Source organism: Gymnodraco acuticeps, unplaced genomic scaffold (genome assembly GCF_902827175.1).
Source record: "Gymnodraco acuticeps unplaced genomic scaffold, fGymAcu1.1, whole genome shotgun sequence".
Taxonomy (NCBI): Eukaryota; Metazoa; Chordata; class Actinopteri; order Perciformes; family Bathydraconidae; genus Gymnodraco; species Gymnodraco acuticeps.
Genome location: NW_022990701.1, coordinates 1,121,419 through 1,142,374, shown reverse-complemented (window position 1 = coordinate 1,142,374; position 20,956 = coordinate 1,121,419). Strand labels below are relative to the sequence as shown.

General features: G+C 39.2%; 1 protein-coding gene across 1 annotated transcript; it reads right to left on the bottom strand.

Moving 5' to 3' along the window:
• Positions 1-14,711: 14,711 nt before the first annotated feature.
• On the bottom strand, positions 14,712-17,375 carry lsm6 (LSM6 homolog, U6 small nuclear RNA and mRNA degradation associated). Its single transcript, XM_034231243.1, has 4 exons — positions 17,260-17,375; positions 16,721-16,826; positions 16,500-16,613; positions 14,712-15,435 (listed from the first exon to the last, which is right to left on the bottom strand). Exons 2-4 carry the CDS (start codon positions 16,812-16,814, stop codon positions 15,401-15,403), a joined length of 243 nt encoding a protein of 80 aa, XP_034087134.1. The 5' UTR covers positions 16,815-16,826; positions 17,260-17,375; the 3' UTR covers positions 14,712-15,400.
• Positions 17,376-20,956: the final 3,581 nt, after the last annotated feature.

Below are 20,956 nucleotides of genomic sequence, written 5' to 3'. Positions count from 1 at the left end.
TGAGGCTGAAAATGAGACCTGCTCCCTGCGGACAAGCTCCTTGTATAAATATAAATAATGAATATTAGATAAATAATTTCTGCCCTTTAATAATGCACAACTCGACGAAATTCACTTACACTGTGAAACTGGAGAATCTAACTGAAAGTAGATAATGCAGTAGTACAATAGGGGTTGGAGTGCAGTGTGTGTGTGTGTGTGTGTGTGTGTGTGTGTGTGTGTGTGAGTGTGTGTGTGTGTGTGTGTGTGTGTGTGTGTGTGTGTGTGTGTGTGTGTGTGTGTGTGTGTGTGTGTGTGTGTGTGTGTGTGTGTGTGTGTGTGTGTGTGTGGTGTGTGTGTGTGTGTGTGTGTGTGTGTGTGTGTGTGTGTGTGTGTGTGTGTGTGTGTGTGTGTGTGTGTGAGGATGAGTTCAGGTTAGAAGCCCTGCTGACCCTGTGGTCACCTCAACAAATGAATGCTCTGCCGGTGACCATTTACGGCACCCAGACTGCTAGTGTGTATAAAATAATTATATAGTGATATTTAATTAATATTTCCTGTTAAAAGAGGTCAAATAAAATTGTATTTACAATCCTAACAAGGTAATCCAGGGAATATGCAGCACAGTTACGGCTCCACTCCCCTGGGAAAGGTGGACTTGTGGTGAAGCAGGCTGCTGCGCTGTCTGGGGGTCTTCGGGAGAAAAAGAGGGTGGAGATTTGATAAATGGTTCATTATGAAAACCCTTGTGCCAAAGCTAAAACTGTAATTAGCCTTAATTGGCTAATTGGATAGAACTGGTGATGGCATAAGCGTAATTGCCCCCTCTTTTCAAAGCATTTAGTGCAAAAATAGCAGTGGTAGTGACAGAGAAGACATTTCATTGCTCTTTTTTAAAGGGCAAGGCAACACAACGTGTAGTTAAGCCCACTGTGAACCTAGTCCATTTTTGATGATGACCGCTTCTTTTGGCCATGTTTGTTTCTCACTAGGTTTTCAGTGCACTGTATTGACTTGTTGTGCAGCAGCCAAATGACGAATAAACCCTCAGTGAAGGGAGTCCGGCTCTCCTTCGACCTGCTGATGCACACCTCAGAGATGGATTGTGCAAAGACTTTCACTCGGGTCTGAAAGAGAATTTTCTCTCTTCTTCTTCTCACCTACTTTCTCTCTCATGACATACAAACACAAACTCACACTGAGTATTAGTGCGGCTCAGCTCAAGGTGCTGAGACTCTCTGCTAATAACACCATCTAGAATTCACGCCCTCCAAATAGGTTAATGTGTTTTTGCCCAGAGGGCCCTATCTACCTCAACAGCAGAACTCTCTCTGCACTTCCATTAAGCAAGAACACTGCTGCCTATTAGCTGCTTTGGTGTGTGTGTGTGTGTGTGTGTGTGTGTGTGTGTGTGTGTGTGTGTGTGTGTGTGTGTGTGTGTGTGTGTGTGTGTGTGTGTGTGTGTGTGTGTGTGTGTGTGTGTGTGTGTGTGTGTGTGTGTGTGTGTGTGTGTGTGTGTGTGGTGTGTGTTTTTCAGGTCGCAGAGGTGCTCTGTAGTGCACTGAGGGTGTCACTATGGAGCTGTGCTGATGTGCTGTGTTAACTGTTGCAGGAGAACAATGTTATGGCCCCTGACAGCTTGTTAAAGGATCCAGCATGTTGGAGCTGTGCTGTGTGTATTAGCACCCTGCGATACACAACACACATGTCCACACACTAACAGGGAACACATGTTGTTTGCTAACGGGTGAGAGTGTAAAGAAGTGGAACTTCATGACGTTTTTTTTTTTTTTTACTGAAACTTTCTTGTCTTCATAACAAAAAGTGCTGCTGTCACTCACCAGGTAGACCAACCCTTAGTTGCCTGTACTAAGTGTGAACTTTTGATTTATTTGCTCTTTTTATATGTAAAATATGTTTTTTCTGTTCTGTCTGTGATTATATTTGATTAGTGGACTTGTTAAACCCATGCAAATATTGTTGTGTTGTGAAGGATGTGTCAATGAAAGAACGATGGACCAAACTCTGGCAGTGCTTGCCTTCATTAAAATAATAAATAAGATAAATACAAAATAAATAGGTATACATTTTGAATAGCAACTTGTTTTAAATACTCATCCTCTTAACATACGAAACAAACGATAAAGGGAGGAGATAATTATATAAAAAAATAAAAACACATTATATTTATTTTAATTGTTTTGGTCCACTCCCAACTATATATCGTTTGTATTGTTAATATATTTGTAAGAGCGTTTAAATGCTGTGTATTGACACATTTTAAAAATCCAATTTAATCTACAGATGTCAGCAGAAAAATACATATACAGAACATTTATTTATTAACAGGAGATACATTTTTAAAAATGTGTTGCGTACATCTAGAACTGCTGCTAGGACCAATTAAGTTAACAATATTACAGAGAGTTCAATAAGGAATAGAGGAAAGTTTAAAATAAAATAAATAAATGTGATGTTCTTCGGTCATTCTGTTTTTATTTTTTCCGTTTCAGCTTTCTAACAAAAACTGATTCAAACACTTTTCAGAAAGTCTGACATTTAGAAATATACTTGCTACAGTACCTTGGTTTGCAAATTTAAATATAGCCATGAGTCTTATAAAGACAGCATACAGTTAATAACTTTGGGTAACATATTCTAGGATATAGCTCTAGGTCATTTCTACATTGCTCATGGCTCGGTGACTGCACGGAATGTGTTTAAGATTTTAAATTCAATTGGGCTCTGGTCACTAATTAAAACAAAAACATCTCCAGTTAATTATGGAGGTTTTATTAATTTAACATTTATTGTTACAACATATGTCAAACTTTCTAATAGTCCCTACAATAAATACACGATAACATATATTAAAGTGTAATGCATTGATTGAAACATAAATAAAATACAAATAAAAATAGTTTTTCAATTAAAACTAATATTCTTACCAATTTTGTATGTGAATATATTTGTAAGGATCTCAGATTGATTATAACACATTGTTTAAACATCCTGTGTGGAGTTATTTCAGCAGGTCCTGGATGTTTTGTGTCATCCTGACCCCTAGTGGACACCCACTGCTGCACCACTCTCATTTACAGTGGCATCACACACAAACAGTCAAAGGAAAACATCTATAAAACTTGTATATATTTTTGTTTAAATTAATAAATCATCTATTGAGATGTTTTGATTGCATTTCACAAGCAACACATGTCCTGAATTATTTTGTGGAAAGTATTCAAGCTAAAATGCCTAAGGCCCTTAGCACTGGTCTGTGTCTGTGAACATGTATTTGTATTTAAGTAAACTACGCCATTATTCATAATGTTTCATGCCAAAGTCAATAACAGCCTGTGTAGAAATGTGAGTTAAATTGCTTTCAATTCTCTCTTCAACTGCAGCTCCCTGCGTCTGCCTTTGACAACAATAACTCACACATTGAATATGTATTAAAGCCTGGATAGTCCTCAGAGATGCAAAGCATATATTTCATATTGATGAATTCCATGACTGGACCAGCCTATCCGGGTAAAATAGATCTGACCAACTTAGAGACAGCAGAACTAATTAAATGGGTAAAAGATATATATGGCCTCCTCAGAATATGTCAAATTAATACCAGACAAAAAGACTTGCCTCCGAGCTACTTCATCCACTCTGCAGCACCGAGCTGGAACTCTGTTTGATGGAGTGAGGATGAGACTCTGTGTGTGTGTGTGTGTGTGTGTGTGTGTGTGTGTGTGTGTGTGTGTGTGTGTGTGTGTGTGTGTGTGTGTGTGTGTGTGTGTGTGTGTGTGTGTGTGTGTGTGTGTGTGTGTGTGTGTGTGTGTGTGTACTCATGTGCTTAATATCGGGTTAATCCCTTTTGTATTATATTGCAGATAAATGCAAATGTATGTTTGATTTGATCTGCAAAATAATACAGATAACAGTTTAATATTGTCTAAACATCTGATGGGCACACTGCCTACGAACATGAGTAGCCATGCATTGCAGTGTATGAACAGAATTATATGAACATTTATACAATATCATGCAATGACCTCAGATTTGAGCTATTTTGCTGCGTCAAATACTTGGTCAACTTGATGGTGCTCTTGAGCTTGTGGGGTTGCTGCATGTATTGAGTTGTATTATATTTGTCTGTGTTCCTGTCATTTCCCTGACCCTGTTTTATGTTGCCAATAATGTCACTGGTTTTACTGATTATAGATACAACTGTAGAAATGCAACACTGATTTCTGATTTATGTTGGGCTGCAAACTATCACCATACCATGTAAATGTTTGTTTCATTCAAAAAAAGTGAAAACAGCCATCACAATCTCCCACAACTCAAGCTGATGTCTTGTTTCAACAGTCCCAAACCCACATTTAAAGAAATTACAATTGAGTTTAAAACAGAGAAAAACAGCAGATCTTCATGTTTGAAAAGCTGAAAAAGGACTGAAATAATGAATCTATTATTATTAGTTATTATTACTACTGACTTCCCTTTTTCCTGAGAGTGACTAAGCCTCAGGTCATGTCTATATCAGGACTCTCATACTGACCCACTTCCAATGGTCAGTGCCCTCATTTCCTGTTTTACTCGTCCAGTTTGCTTTCATCAAGACACAAGCTGATGGTGGACAGACAAACACCAGGTCAGATAAAGACACTATGTGTATCTGTTTGGATCTGACATACAGCGAGTAGAAAGTAAATTAGGTTTGAAGATATTGAATGACTTATTCCCAAAATACATTTTAAATAAAGTGCATGAGCACCTGTGTAATCCAATATTAACTATATTAATATTTTCTTATGCATGAAAACGAGCGATAAAGTGATTCAAGAGGAAAAAACTACTGAAAAAAGCTGTAATTGTTGGTATTATATTAAACAGTATTTCTGTTATGTTGTGCAGCCTCTGTTCATGTCTCTCCTTAATCAGAATCCAAATGATTATTTTTTTAAAGGGGGAATTGGATTTTGTGATCGTTGCTCCATTTAAGAATGAAATAAAATACAATATAAAAAGAGCAATAAGGGGATACAATAAAGGTATTTTAAACTTCCATTAAAAGATAAAATAGAAAACAAATATGTATATAAACATACACAAATAAAAATAAAATGTACACATACTACAAAATATGAAATGTACATTACAGTATATGGTGTATTATTATTAACAAGATAATAATGTGTCGTAGTGACCACGATCCACCAGTAGGGGTCGTGCCAGAGAGAAGGCACTGCCCCAGCCCTGCCAATCTCCCCGGCCTTGACCATGCTCTTGGGAAGCCATCATTTATTTTTGGAGCCGTAGGCTGCATGGCAGCTGTGAGACTGACGGAGGGTGAGGAGGTGGGAGGGTGAGGGGAGAGAGGACATGCAAGGAGAAGGAGGGGAGGCAGGGCATCTTATGCCAGCACCAGTGACACAAAAAGCATTGTCCTGATTTAATGGCTGTGAAGTCTTGCCTCCCCCTGGTCCAAGAAGCTGCTGATGCTTAATTAGGACGGAACGCACACACAACACATTCCACACACACACACACACACACAAACATGTACACACACCTCCACCCCAGCCTGCCAGGCTCTCTGCTACCAGCCCCGAGCAAAGATGATTCAATCCAGCTCTGCATCACGAAGAAGAGTGATGAAGACAGAGAGGTTTCTGTTTCATGTAGAGGCCATTAATGTGTCACCAGGCTTTAATGTAAGTGAGTGAAACCTCTGATGAGTCATCATGTGTCAAATTAAACAGGATGATGGTCTAAGTGTATAACTGCAGGGACATAACCTCTGTTATGACAACAGCAAAATAAAAATCCAAAAGGACTGAGGGTGAATTCCTCCTCAAATATACTTGTTATGTGATACCACACTGTGTTATGAGTTAATCATCTGAGATCTGTATTTTTTACAAAGTAACTTTAAAGTAACTGAATAATTATTCAGATTAATCCACAGCAGTCTTACAGTCGTTAACAAATGGGAAGATCTATTATTTTTTTACTGCTGGGATGATTGATTTTAATCACACATACATGCAGTATTTTGTATATTTATACAGAATTGTATTTGTTCATGTAAGGTCTCTGTAACTATCAAATGATTGTATAATCTTTGAATTAAAAAGTTGGATTCTTCATCTCCTTCTGAAACTAATTTAATATTTGTTTAATTTTTAATCCAACATGTTCTGATGACCTTGTTCATGATGTAGATTATTGATTGCCTTGTATTGATAATATGAGTCTCAGCGGCATGGAGAAGTCGACACAGACAGAATGAATATGTATGTGTATCTGTCGGATATCCCTGTTCATATTCCCTTAGTGCAGGACCCGAATCAGCATATGTCCCATTTGTACAGGTTTCTGTTTTTTAAAAAGTGATTCCGCTCATTTTCTGTTTTCAAATAAAGGGAAACTCAATGTGAAACGCCAGATGAATATTTTACCATCTCTTTACACAGAGAAATTAGGATACAAGACAAACTCATGTACAAGCCCCACACAAATATATGCCAAAGTATTTCTTCAATTAATTTACATCCAATTGTATTAAAATTCCCTTCTCCATTATCTGGAAAATGTATATTTCTTAATTATTCATCCATCGCAAGGCATTGAAGCACCCAGGTCTTTTACATTTTTTATTTCTGCTCAGCTTCAAACAGTAGATCTTGTGAAGGGGACCCAGTTTTAGGGTGTGGGAATTGCTGCAGGGCGAAGCTGACAGGATTTTCAGTCTTGAGGCACCTCCCGCTTTTTCATTACAGCAAAGCAAAGGAACAAATCCAGGTCAATTAAAATAAGGAACAAGAGGGCTGAGAGGGAAATCACATCCAAGCTCTGCCACAAGAGGGCACAAGGGGCTTAGATATGTCTTGAAAATGTAGAAAACACAGCTAAGAGTGATACAGTACAGCAGCCAGGGGACTGGGGACGGCCCAGATAACATGCACATAACACCAGACATCACCTCACATTAATCTGACAGTTATACAAGCTTTTCTTAAGGAGAATATTACATCATTGGTCATAATAAACAAAAAATATATATATTCCAAGTTGCAATTTGTATGCACAGTTAAAAGGAGCGCCCCTTTCCTTTTGGCACTTAATACAAGTCTCCTAGGTTTTACATTTAATATCCTTCTACCCTATAAAAGCTGCTTCTCCAATCTTACCAGCTTATTCTGCCAAAGGTGTGTGTGTGTGTGTGTGTGTGTGTGTGTGTGTGTGTGTGTGTGTGTGTGTGTGTGTGTGTGTGTGTGTGTGTGTGTGTGTGTGTGTGTGTGTGTGTGTGTGTGTGTGTGTGTGTGTGTGGTGTGTGTGTGTGTGTGTGTGTGTGTGTGTGTGTGAGAGAGAGAGAGAGAGGGACTGGAGAGCATCGCCTCTCCACTTTCCATGATGGTCGTTAAAAACTCTCAAAGTGACACGCCCACGTAAAAAGCATCAGAGGCTAACCTGGGCAGTGTCACATTGAATTTAATGGCCTCTTGTTCCTGTACGGGAAATCATATCTTGATGTGAAAGGTGCTCTCCCTCGTCTGCCTCATAATATGTTGTGACGCAAATGTTCACATACAGTCTCTCCTCTCTTTGTCTATCTCTCTCACACACACACACACACACACACACACACACACACACACACACACACACACACACACACACACACACACACACACACACACACACACACACACACACACACACACACGGAGAAGAGAGACCTATCCCAGGTCCAAGACTGAAAGGCTGTAATTGTGTTTATGACAGTGCCCTTCGATACATGGCCCTTGTCCAGAGTCCAAGTGTGTGCATCCGTGCATGTGTGTGTTTCTGATAGATTAGGGTTGTTTAGTGTGTGTCCCTGTGTGTTAGGTAAATTGTGTGTGCGTGACTGTAGCCTCCTTATGACCTCCCTGATGGCCGGAGATGGGCTAAAGTCATAACTCTGCTGTCTGGCTTTACCCTTGAGCAATATCACAGGCACTCTGAGTGCAGCGAGTCAAACCACTGAGCTCCATAACTTAGTACACACAAAGTGAAAATAACACACATACAAAGGCACACAGTCAGACAGCCACACAATAAAAGGCTAAGCTGTAAAATCAGTAAAGGGTCATTCCTGTTTGTAACAACCTGGGTCTTATTTTCATAGTTGTGAGTTATAATAACATTACCAAAGCTGACACTGGGGCACACTGCAGTATCACTTCGACAAAAAAACGATAAGGTAAAAAATAAGAGAGGTCAGGCTTTCAGAAAGGTTGTATTTATACACCTCTAACACTTTAACCTGAAATTAATTGCATCCAAAATGTCAGTAATAATTCCACACTGCAGAGGAACACTGTGAGCACTTTTGGCCAGGACAATAGGTCAAAGTGGAATCAAGTTGGTGTATAAATGGTAATGGATGTTTACAAGAGACAGTTTAGCTTAAACCTTTCTTTTTTTCTCAAAACATCTTTGGATAAGGTCAATATTGCCCCTCCCACTAGTTAATTTTGCCTTTACCAACTCCTGATTAGAACCTTTAAGAGCTTACCTGATGAAAATAGCTGTGGCTTAAAGCAACACTGATAAGAAAAGAAGACATTTGCTGGTTTTCAAACCTAAACAATTAGATTAAATATGATACAACTCTCTGTAGAGCTAAGGGGAACCGGATATTTAATACATTGTAAATATAAAAACATTGATTTATAGCAACTTTTTTGTCAGACCCTCCTAAAAACAGACACAACACAAGACTCAAAACACAACCACAGAACAAGACAACCCTGAATAACCCATTAAGAGAGAGTAAAACTAAAGACTAAGCAGCTGCAGCCTTTAAGCCTTTGCACTGCAGCATTGAGGCAAAGGGTCATGTCTCGACTCCTGACTGCCGTGCAAACATTTCCACTTCCTCAACATTTCATCCAGTGACACACCGGCCGCCCCGTGGCCGTTAGTCTGAGAGGAAACAACGACAAAGGACTCTTACAATAACATTATTACCATTTTGGGTGCGTGCCAGCAACACTGCGGATTACCTTGCATGGCAGACAAATTGGCAATTGGAACGCCAGCGTAATGGAGGCTAATTGCTTGAGTGCAGGGTTAGTTTGTATTTCATGCAAATCTCATATGCATAGGAGTGGGACTTGGCTGACAATACAGAACAAGCTATAACCTATCTGAAGCAAAAAGGCGACTAAAGATGGCTCTTTGACACGGCCTGATTACTTCATATACACTAATTATTGCTCACAAGTGATGATGATCTCATTCCTAAATATACTATTGGTGAGATAAGGTCCCGAGACGGCTATTCAATACGCTTCCACTACCTTGTAAGTGTTTTGTAATTGGACTATTTCATCCCCCAAATGGTAGATAAGTTGTTCTAAAAAAGGGATAAACCAACACATTTAGACCAAACACAAAGAAGAAAATAAAAGCAGAACTATTAAATGTGTACACAGGTTTTTTAAATGTGATTAGTTTGACCTGTGTAGATCATAAATTGAATACAAGAGGTGTGTATTTGTCTTTCAGATTGAGAACGATTTTTTATTGAATTTAAGGAAATGAGGACATTATATATTCCCTAATAAAGGGGACGTAGTAGAAATAAGATAGCAGGAGTGTTTTTAAGTCAAAGTTTTGTCAAAGCAAACTGCAAGGTGATTTTAAGTCTTTCAGACGCTGAATGATGAGACATTTGAGCGTTTTGTTTCAAAGCTGTGTTGAGTGTGTTTTTACAAAGTTGAGTCATAATCCTCTCCAAATAATTAAATATTCATGCTGTATTGCTATTCAACACATGTCTAACATGATGAGACTAATCTTGTTTGCTAAAAACTGTGAGCATTTCTCACTCTTTAATCTGTTCTTGACTTCTTCTCGTCCATGTTTGCTAAATGGTTGAAGTCCAAAGTTAAAGGTCCCATATTTTACTGTTTTACATCAATATATTACAGGTCTCAGATATATACAAAACATGTCTCTGAAGTGTTTGTCTGAAATACCAAACAGATCATTGTAGCATCCCATAATCCCCTCTGTTTCAGCCCTGTTTCAAAAGTGCTGATTCTCTGTCTGTTACTAGATGAAAATAAGAAGCCCCTCCCCACGCCCCTCTGAGAGAGATTTGGTTAAAAAGAACACAATGGTGCTCTAGGAGGAGATTCAGGTGATAAGGTGGGGGGGGGGTTACCTTGGTTGGTGATTGGCTAATGGTTACACGAGCCAAAAAATCGTTATGACATCATAAAGTGGCCAAAATCTGATCAGCTCATTTTCAGACAGGTTTTTATATAAATGGATCAGGACAAAAAGTGAGTGAATCTTTTTTCCTGAAACTTTCAGAGTCTCTTAACACAGAGGGGACACATGTTGATGTTTAAAAGACATGAAAAAGGAGATTTTGCATAATAGGTGACCTTTAAGTTTTACTATTGGAAACAGTAGCTGACAAAATAACCTCACCTCAAGGTCCGCTCAGTAGCTCAGGGTCTTTCAGTCATAGCAAAGGCTTATGGAAACCATTCAAGTTTTAAATCAAATTCAAGAGCAGTCAAGGCCAAGTCCTAATTTTTGTGATGTTTTAAGTTGCGAGTTGTGCCGTCGAGCTCCCGTTGGATTGTATCATCCGCAATGAGATGGAGGAACGTCGTCACTTCATCAACCGACCACGACGTGCTTTTTTTGCCATTTCTTTTAACTCTGTTTTCAAAAATGCTGCAAGCGTCGCTTGATATATGCGACGTAACTCGCGCAACGATCGTGACGATTCTCTCTGACCAATCAGCAGTCGAGTGTTTACATCACTAGTTTAGCATATTCAGCCCGGTTGTTGGCCCGGTAAGAACCTCGATTTTGTAGGGCCAGCAAAAAGGTGAAAAAGTAGCCCTGAGCCGGAACTAGCCCTAGTGGAAAAGCAACAAAAAAACGGGCCGGGTTTGGCACGGCCCGCTTAAACCGTACTGCAGTGGAAAAGTGCCATTAGTCTGAATTGAGTCTCAAGTCTCAAGTCTTCAGATGTGAAAGATAGCCTCTCACATACATTCAAATATATATTGTAAAGAAGTTTATAAAAGAAACCACTTAACCCAAACTGTGAAGCCTCACCTCTATGTTATAACAGGTTAAACACAAGTTCATAGGACACGCTAATAACACAGAACACACAAATCTACACAACAACTGTTAGCCTGCTGAGATAAAGAGTGCCAATGTGCTTTGTATTCACATCCTCCCAGCTTATTGTGGTGTAAGTGGGTCAGGTCAGGGCCAATAATACAATATGCTTATAATCTAGTAAGAGATTTCAGGCAAGTGTGTTTCATAAATAGACCCTTCTGTTGTGTGACAGCTGGAGAGCCTTTTGGGGTCAATGTTCAAGAACTCACGTGGACTGTGTTACTGTAGCATGCAACACTTTGTTTGGCTGTTGTCTGTGAGTGTAGCATTAGAGCCTCTCCAACACATGAAATGCTCTGAGAGTGCAACAGTACTGCTCTCTGGCTTACTGAAGGGTACCTAGTTATGCTCCTCTAACCTCACCATCTGCATCACGCAGCCATTTGGAGCCAAGATAAATCACAGGAGCCCCTGTCCATGCTGGGAATAGCTTCTTCCAGATAAGAAAGTCAAGGGTCACATTTCTGGCCAAGGTTGACTGTCCTCGGGGCTAAATAAAGAGCCTAGGGGTTGCAGAGCGGCAGAGGCTAGCACAGGCCCCTCACACTCAATTAGGATCAAAACAACCGTCAAACTTGAACTTGGATTTAGGTTACCGAGAGACAAGGAAGTGGAGCAGAGAACCTTCTGGATCCAAACACCAGTGACGCAACAACTTCATCTTGATATATTTTCAGAGGAATCACCACATCTGATTAATGGATTAATAGCCAAACAAGGAGTGTTCAGTTTATAATCCACAGCAGCTGTTTCCAACATTAGTCAGCCATTGTAACGCCGTTTCTAAGGTGTTTGTTTATCCTGCAGTAACCTCACAGGACCTCTGACCCAGCCAGAGGAATGTGAGAGCAGAGACACAGTTTGGGAGGTCACTGCCATCATTTACATCCTAACCACATGACAGGCTGTCAGTGGAGGTTAACGCTGGTCAAGTTCACACGGGACAGTACGTCCACTGTTAGGAGAGAGGAGTCTGTACACATGCAAAACCGGTATACAACTTTCATCTATGCAAACACAATGAAAGTGTAATGTAGGGCAAGCAGTAGGAACATAATCATATCACAATATGTTGGGTAGAACATTGAAGCTTTCACAAAATGTTAAAACAATGAGAATTATAATAAGTAATCATCAGTAATGTGGATTTACTGACTAAGAAAGCAAATGCAAATAATAAAACTGCTAGAACATCCTGGTTAAATGTAGAAAATGGCATCCTATCTAACATTTACAATAGCCAGAATCTAAGACGATATCTAGCCTCATATGATGATATTAATAAATATATATATATATATTGCCCAAAACCCAATCTTTGTTAAACTTCTTGTGCTTTGTTTACAGACAGACAGTCCAGAGAAGAGTTGATTAAGCCCTATAGTAAGTTATGAGGATGTAATGTGTGTTGGTTTAGCGTTGCATTTAAGGTGTTTCTGATGTGTTTTTTAACCTCAACACATTATTCCTACTTTGCACACACGACACATTCATTTATCGTGTCGTGATTCACCTTGATACTGCAATAAGAAGAAAAGAAATAAGCGAGGGAGAGAAAAATGACTCCCTATGTATAGCGAACTCTCAACCCTGGCTAAACCTTTCATATGAAAAGATCGACTCTGAATAGATTTGCATAGAAGAAGAAAGAAATGAGTCCTTGTCCAAATAAGAACATGGTACAGTCAAACATGGGGAAAAAATCACTGATTTTCAGGTTGTCCTTGTCATCCTTTGATCCCTTGTGAAAAGGCTAGACAGTCATGCTGCAGTGATCAGTCAGGGTCAAAGTCGTACTCCCCTCTCCCTCCCCCCTTCCTTCCTTCCTCTCTCCTGCGACTCCACTGTAGTTTTGTACATCGGGCAGCTGGTGGTGCTATAAGACTTGAGTCTCCTCCTTTCTTTTCTCCCACATAACAAGACTGTCACCTATTCTATCCTCCTTTGTCCTCTCCTCTCCATCACTCACCTCCATACGTCAACGCTGAACCACTGCAGCATCCTCGGCCAGACCCTGAGCCCGTCTGCTTTTATGGGGGGAGTGGAGATAGTGGACCAGTGCCCTAAACAAACTATGCACGACAAGGGGAAAAGGCATCTTGAAAGAAGCTTTGTGAAATAAAAAGAGGGTTGTTTCCACTGTCTCGTTTGAAAAAGGGTTGTGAGGCTAACATCAATACTCTGCTATCATGCAAAATGAGAAAGTGAATGCTTAATTTCCCTGTTTTTGTTTAAAAGCACATGATGTCTGCCACTAGGTCATTTGCGTGAATAGTATTAATTGGGTTCCCTGTAAGGCCACACAGCCAGCGGCTCAGTTATGATTCCAGTGGGTAAATATTTGCCTGTGCTAACCCTCACTAGGTGCCATAATGATTCTTTGTGTGTTGCACTGTGTACAATGCGTTTCTGTGTACACATCACTCAGTGCCTATGTCAGCCTGTGTGTGTGTGTGTGTGTGTGTGTGTGTGTGTGTGTGTGTGTGTGTGTCTGTGTGTGTGTGTGTGTGTGTGTGTGTGTGTGTGTTGCAGCTCACCCCCCCCCCCCCACAACATTCCCTCTCTACAGCTGCAGCTCGGCAGAGTTTGATCAATAACGCGTCCTTCATTCTCAAGTCGGGTCTGACCTTGGCTGCCTTTTGTCTCCTTCCAGGGGCCAGAGTGCGCATGTACAGGTTGGAAAACAAGGTTCTCAAAAAATCCACACTTGGAAGGAAAATAATTCCCCTCACTGCCTCTTCACTACAGCATTCTCATTAAGAGCCTAATGAATCATATATTTATAGCGTCCTTATCTTAGTGTAATGAGGTGATGCCACTTTTGAACTCATTTGCTAAATTACCACAGGCCACACTGAAATGGAATAAACTTCCAATTCCTTGCATATGCCGCTGTATTCATTTTCACAGGGCACGTCGATGGAGACCGCAGAAGCCCAACCTGAACAAAGAGCATCTATGTGCAGTCACAGATGACAAAAGGTAAGCTGTGTGATGCGAGACATGTAAAAGCACTGAAACATCTGATCTGACAGATCTGTGTACATGCGAGTGACATAGCCCGCAGTGGCACCTTTTATAGATGAGTCATGCACTCGTTCTTCTTCTTGAGTAATGGATATTTTTTTTCTCATACTGATATTCTGAACAATCTGTGCTGTTGTATTAGCTGTAAAGTGTCTCTACTGTAGGCTATTTTTTATTATATGTACAGCACTCTGGCTCGACCAAAAACTGTTTATAAATGTGCTATATAAATAAAACTTGATTTGATTTAAATGGCCAGTAAGTGAAGAATTTAATTTCACCTACGTACATACTGAAGTGTTCTCCAATGCTGCATTTAACAAAGTGAGTTGTTTTTGTATGTATAAGTACTCCATCATGCAGGCATATGCTTTATGATTGTCTCAGCTGGATACCAGTGAAGTTCAGATGCAGGTACATTAACGGAGTGAGTCAGAGCTGTAGGAACATTTCCAGTACCAACACTCATCTTCACTATGAAAATAATTAGAAAAAACAACAGCTTTCAGTAGAAATGCAGTCTTTTTAATATGTGAAACAATACTTGCTTTGTTTTATTTCCAATAATGAAAACACCTGTTCAAATTACAAATGTACTTAACATCCTGCTCTTGCTTTATAATTTAAGTACATTTGTACACAGGCTATTCAGTAATTGCTTTCTGTAGGCAATTTGTATCAAGATCAACTACAAAATTAGTACTGGCAAATTACAAATTTGAGTTATAATCCCTTTGAAGCCTTGTGGTAAAACATTGGTAGATTTGCTTCCTCCAGGGATGAACTTAGAGGGATTTAAGCCAAAAATCTGTATTCCCCTGCAACAATCCCACTGGCACTTGTGAAGAAGCCCGATATATTCAAGAATTAAATCCAAAGATATGAGCAACAAACTTTTTGAGAACAAGGCCTGTTGAAATGATACCGTTACCTCAAACCTAGCATTAACATTTTTACAAAGAACACTTGAGGAAAGAAAAAAACATTGTTATCTTTGTGAAGTTCAAACCAAAATGCGAACAAAAAAATATTCACCAAATCAGATGTAAATCAAAACTGGGGATTTATTAACATATTCCGATTTGACAAAATCAAACACAGGTATTCAGCCTTTACAGAACCAACAACATAGGACAGTTGTCCACCGACATATCAAACACTGAAAATAAAAAATAAAAAACAAGGGTCTTCACTACACTTTCCTCTTCTGGGTGCTGATGTAAAGGACTGTGGAGAGAAAAAACATTGAACATTAAAAAAGGCTGTAGTTTTACTGTATAAACACAATGGCATCTGAAATGCATTATGTCTTGTTATGTGTTCATTTGATGCGATCAAGTCTGCTGCAATTGTACATTCATATGGAATTTATATGTATGTACTTTAAGGTTGACCCGTAATGCTTATAGCTCTTTGCAGTCACCCTTCACTTCCCATGGTACACCATAAATACATTCTCTGTGGTAAGAACAGGCTCACTGATGTAGATCTCAGAGTGATCACATCTCTCTTCTGAGTTCAATTGTAGAAATGTTTTTTGCACTGGTCCTTCTGGGTGGACGAGTACAACTGCAGCTCTGCTCGTTCTTCACACAGAGAACTCCACCGGGCGGCATGACTCATACTCAAGAGGGAATAACGGTAAATACAGCACATGTCTGGTGTAGGGAAAATCAGGAGAGGAAGGAAGACATTGATTTTATAGTGAATACTAAAATAATGAAACATGTTGGGATTTTTTATTTATCAACAATTGAGAGAACTTCAGTCACAATAATAGCTCCTACAGCATCAGCAATATCCTAGTTCACACTTTTTGGAACAATCAAAGGGCCAGTAAATGAAACTTTTTTATTTTTTGTAAACGAATGGGGGGGGGGGGGGGGGGGGGGGGATCTGAATACAATGTCAGTGCTTTTCTGACGGTTGTCATACTTTTTCTTTTTGTTGAACAGTACCGATTTGTGTAGTCACTTAAAACGTTTTTTGGCACCATCTGACAGATATCTCTGCCCACAACGCTCTAAGACTAAGCAAAAGACATCTCTAAAGGATTAAGATGATATGTAATTGTACACGGGGATACTTAAATGGAACAGAGCTATGTTTAATGTTATTAGTTTAGAAAAACGAACCTTTTCCAGTGTAAAAGGTTAAAAACTGACTACTTGTGGCCTGTTTTTGTTTATAGTATCATGACCACTCTGGCTACTGGCTTGTATAAGACAACAATGTGCACACATGCTCACTTCTTGAAATTGGCGATAAAATAATAAATTGGACAATCTTACCATTGTTCCCTCTTAGAAAAGCATCTCCATACTTGTTCTTGAGCTGCCCATTGACATACTCCTCAGTCTGCTCGATGGCAATGTTCATGTAACCATCCAGGCAGGCCAGGACACCTGCAGGCAGATCACACACGTGTTTTGTTAAGGCATAAGAGAACTCTTAACACTTGTAATCACATACTGGAAACAAAGGGATATGTTGTACATGCCGGGTGAATTACCTCTGTAATCCACTCCAGAGTTCAGTTTGACCACCACAGGTCTCCCAATGATCTGCTTCAGAAAGTCACTCGGGGTCTGCTTTCTCAAACTCATCTTTGCTGTGATCTAAAAAAGTTGCAGAAACAAGTGACGTTGTTATGGTGCCTGTTTCCTTCAGCTAGCTACATTAGCATCGTGCCAGCTAACTCGTGCTTGATGGCGTATATGTATTTAATTCAACAGCAGGAGCAATTGTCTTTCAGTGGGTTCTGAGCGTAACGCGTAGTCATGTTCCCACTTTGACCCAAACACTGATGTAGTCAATAATAATTAGCTTCACACTGTATGGACAAGTAGCGTTAGCTGCTAGCTAATGAGTGTAGCTAACCGGCTAACTGCCAACTCTGTCACGAGAATGCTTGCACTTAATGGTGTGAGAGGGTGCTTTTGCTTGTTAGTACATTGTATACGTTTACTGAATATAAAGCGGAGTGCACATGGAGATGTTTGCTTTTATAATTGTTATTATAAGCTAAATGTTTGGTAGTGTTTCACTTACCCGGTGGACGTCTTCCAAACGATTGTATTTTGCATGGACCGTGAACTGACCAATCAGAGGCGTGTACTATACGGAGACCGAGCGAGGACAAAACTCTTAAGAGCGCGGTGGTACATATTCTGAGTGAAGTGAAAACTACATGAGCAGAAATGTAGACAGACACTGGGTAATCTCTGCTTCGAGAGTTTGACATATTTATAATTATTTAACACACAGTTTTAGTAAACACATCAACAATTTGCAAACGTTGCATTTATGTGGATAAGCCTGTTACAGGTTTTTTTTTTTTTTTAACATTTCTGATATCCCCAATAGTGTTATAATAAAATGACCTAATACAAACTAAAAGCTCAAATTCATCCATTTAATAATTGCTTTATTTGTATAAAATATAAATGTGTTATCTTGCAATTTACTTTTACATTCAAGTAGAAATATAAACATGAATATCTGAATATGACTACTTTGTTATAACATTTTATTGTGGAGAAATTATTAAAGGTAGTTTTAGATTTTGACCAGGCCTTATAAAAAGTAATTCCTGGAATGCTTCTAACCTAATTTCTAACTATGTTCCCGCACTATGCTATATTTTTACAGCACAGTTTCCATGGACCACTGCAAACTGTCACAGTCTAGATGAGAACTGGCTGCTGCTGGACAGTGAGCCTTTAGCTGGAGTCCAGATGTACAGGTTCAGGTCTGATCTGCCTGCAAGGAAGGACAGACATTTCTGGATCATAGTGCAGACTGTAAGTAAAGTAAAGTAGCAACAATTAGTCAATTAACTGATAATTGACAGTTGGCAGTCGTTTTTATATTGTTTTTAAAGTCAGCATCCCAAATGAACTGCATATGGTTGGTTGAAAACAAGCAATATATACATCACCTTGGATTGGGGAAATATAACCTGCATTTGCACTCATTTCTGACATTTTTAGGCTCAACATGGAATAAACATGTTTTGTTCTTCTCAGTCGGGGAGAAGGAATGAATCACATCTGATATTTGTATAACATATAGTGAAACCAATGAAGTGCCTTTATTGCTATAATTGACAGGGCTAATTATTTTTAAATTGTTGTTCCTATCATCTTATTCCTTTGAGATAAATGATTGTAATATTTCAGTTTTACAATGTCATAGTTATACTGTGCATATGATACACAGTAAGTGAGTTTAGTGACCTCTTTGCACGTTCTGCTAGATATTTCTGCCATCTTTTCTGAAATTCTTGGTCTTACAATAGTCATGTGGACATCTGCTTTGAAATGTATACTGTAACATGATTAAGCTTTTATTTGTATAGCTTTACTATTGTTCTTACTTATTGTGACTTTAATTTAAATCAAGCACCCTTGAGGTTTCAGATCTTCCCATTATTATTTTACTCTGCTCTGGCCAGGCTGTGTTGTGAAGGATAAGAGAAAGTCCACCATCTGATAAAAACTCTGGTAGCTGGGTGCATGACCCAAACACTGCACAGCTTGGGAGGTACATGATAAATGGTGCAGGGGCAAAATAGGGATGAAATGTTGAGGTGAACGATAGAAGAGGTTAGTAGGGATAGAGGATGTGCCGGTACGTGTTAACAGAGAGGTTGAGAGAAAGAGAGAAAGACGGAGAGAGGCAGAGAGAAAGACGGAGAGAGGCAGAGAGAGAGAGCGATTGTGAGAGGTGGGATCATAAAGTACTTCTTGTGTGTCTAGACAGGTTGCTTGTTAGCAGGGCATGGCTAGCCCTGTGGAGGCTAGAGGTTAATTTGGTATCTGCTTCTGTGTTAAACTAAGGTCAGTACTACAAGTCCTTAAGTCATAAACAAGAGTGGTTAAGAGCCATGTATACACCTAGGCAACGGTTAATGAATATTCAATGAAGATTTTTTTTCTCCCCTGTCCCCTGTTCCCTTCGTTGTTTCTCGCTTTGAAGGAACATTTTGGAAAGGAAAAAATCCCAGTTTATCTCTGTTGCCTTCAATAAATGACCTCTGTGCACTAACATTTACCTTCCTTTGTTATCATAATAGATGGCCTGACTCGCCATAATATAAAGTGTTTTGGCTATTTAAAATGTTTACTCATTATGCAGCTGAATGCAGCAAATGTAACTACTTGATTGCTTAATACATTAAACCTATAATGTGATATTAACGTAATCCTTTTTTTCCCCCAGGGCATTACATTTATGGTTAAAATAAAATGTAACCTAGAACCGAGGCTGTGTCTCCAATGGGCTATGTTTTAATAGGCAGCTTGGTAACTGGAGCTAATTATAAAATACACATAAACTGAGCAATCCCAGAAAAATCATAGTATCCAGGTGCCCTGAGATGAGTGTGTTTAGCTTGTAACCTGCAAAAAATGCACAAATATTAATTATGCTGAAATGGAGGTTAATTGTAATGATTGACATCAGGGTTTACAATCACCATCAGCATCACTTCCTAACAGGGTTTACATGTCAATGATGGCCCCACATTCAGCAACCTATACATTATTTAAAATTGGATTGCGTAGGAGTACACCTTTAAAATAACCATCCTGTTATAGCAGTGAAATGCATAAGCATTAGCAGGTTTTGTTTTTGCTTCTAGTTCTAACCCATCTGATGTCTAACAAAATATACTATTAATGAACAAAGAAATATGTTGACAACAATTTCTTTGGATATTAATTTACTTCGTTATAGATTTGCTCTCCTTCAAGTGGTGAGAAAAAAAAACTCTAAAATAATAATTATGTTGCTCCATATGTGTAGATAAGCAACTGTTTGCTGACAATTAACACAGTATCATTACGTTAAAAAAATGATTTTATGTCAATGTTGTGCTCACTGGTTGGTGCAGCTGCCCCCAAGTTGCTCAAAACAATTAATAAATGCAGGTTTATTGCCTGGGTAACAGCAATTTTAAATGTTCAAAATATTATTTATCAAAATGGTATTAAATGATTCCTGTTATAACCATTTGTATTTGTAGCAGAGGTAGCAGAAGTAGTCGTTTTAAGAAAGTAGTACAAGCAACCGCAATAATGGTATACCATTAGGGTTTATTGCCATCATTATTATAATGAGTAATTGTCCTACTGTACATTATATTTTATTGCTCGTACGTAATATAATTATTAGTATAATCAATCAGGTATCTAAAGTTCCTTTTTGTCAGGCTCCTCTGCTCACTCGCTCTATGAAGCTATAGTTTTTAATACTCAATGTCTGGACAAACGGTGAGTGACTTTTCTTCAAATGGATGCTCTGACCATCCGTAAGAGTGGACAGAGCCAGAAAGCACAACAGCAGTGCTGTCAATTGAGAGACAAATCCCATATCCATCTTAAGCCCAAGGGGCGGGGTAGTGAAATAGAAAGATTATGGTGACGGGAGATGCTATTGTAAGTTGTAAATGGAGAATGGACCAAAGGAGGCAGGGGCGGGAATAAGGAGGAGGGGAGTGCACATCCCTCTTGTGTCCTAAAGCAATATGCAGGATGGGGGTGGAGGTGGGGGCGGGGATCGGCTGTGAAGGATGTGGAGAAGGTCTCGACTGCATTGACCCTTCTGAAGCCAGGTTTGCTCTTCAGGTCAAGCTTGATATGGAGTAGATAATGGAAAAGCTTGGGGGAGTTTTCAAATAAAAAAAACAGATTGGTAAACAGAGTGTCCTCCTTCGTGCTTCTATGTAATCCCAAACTGTATGGAG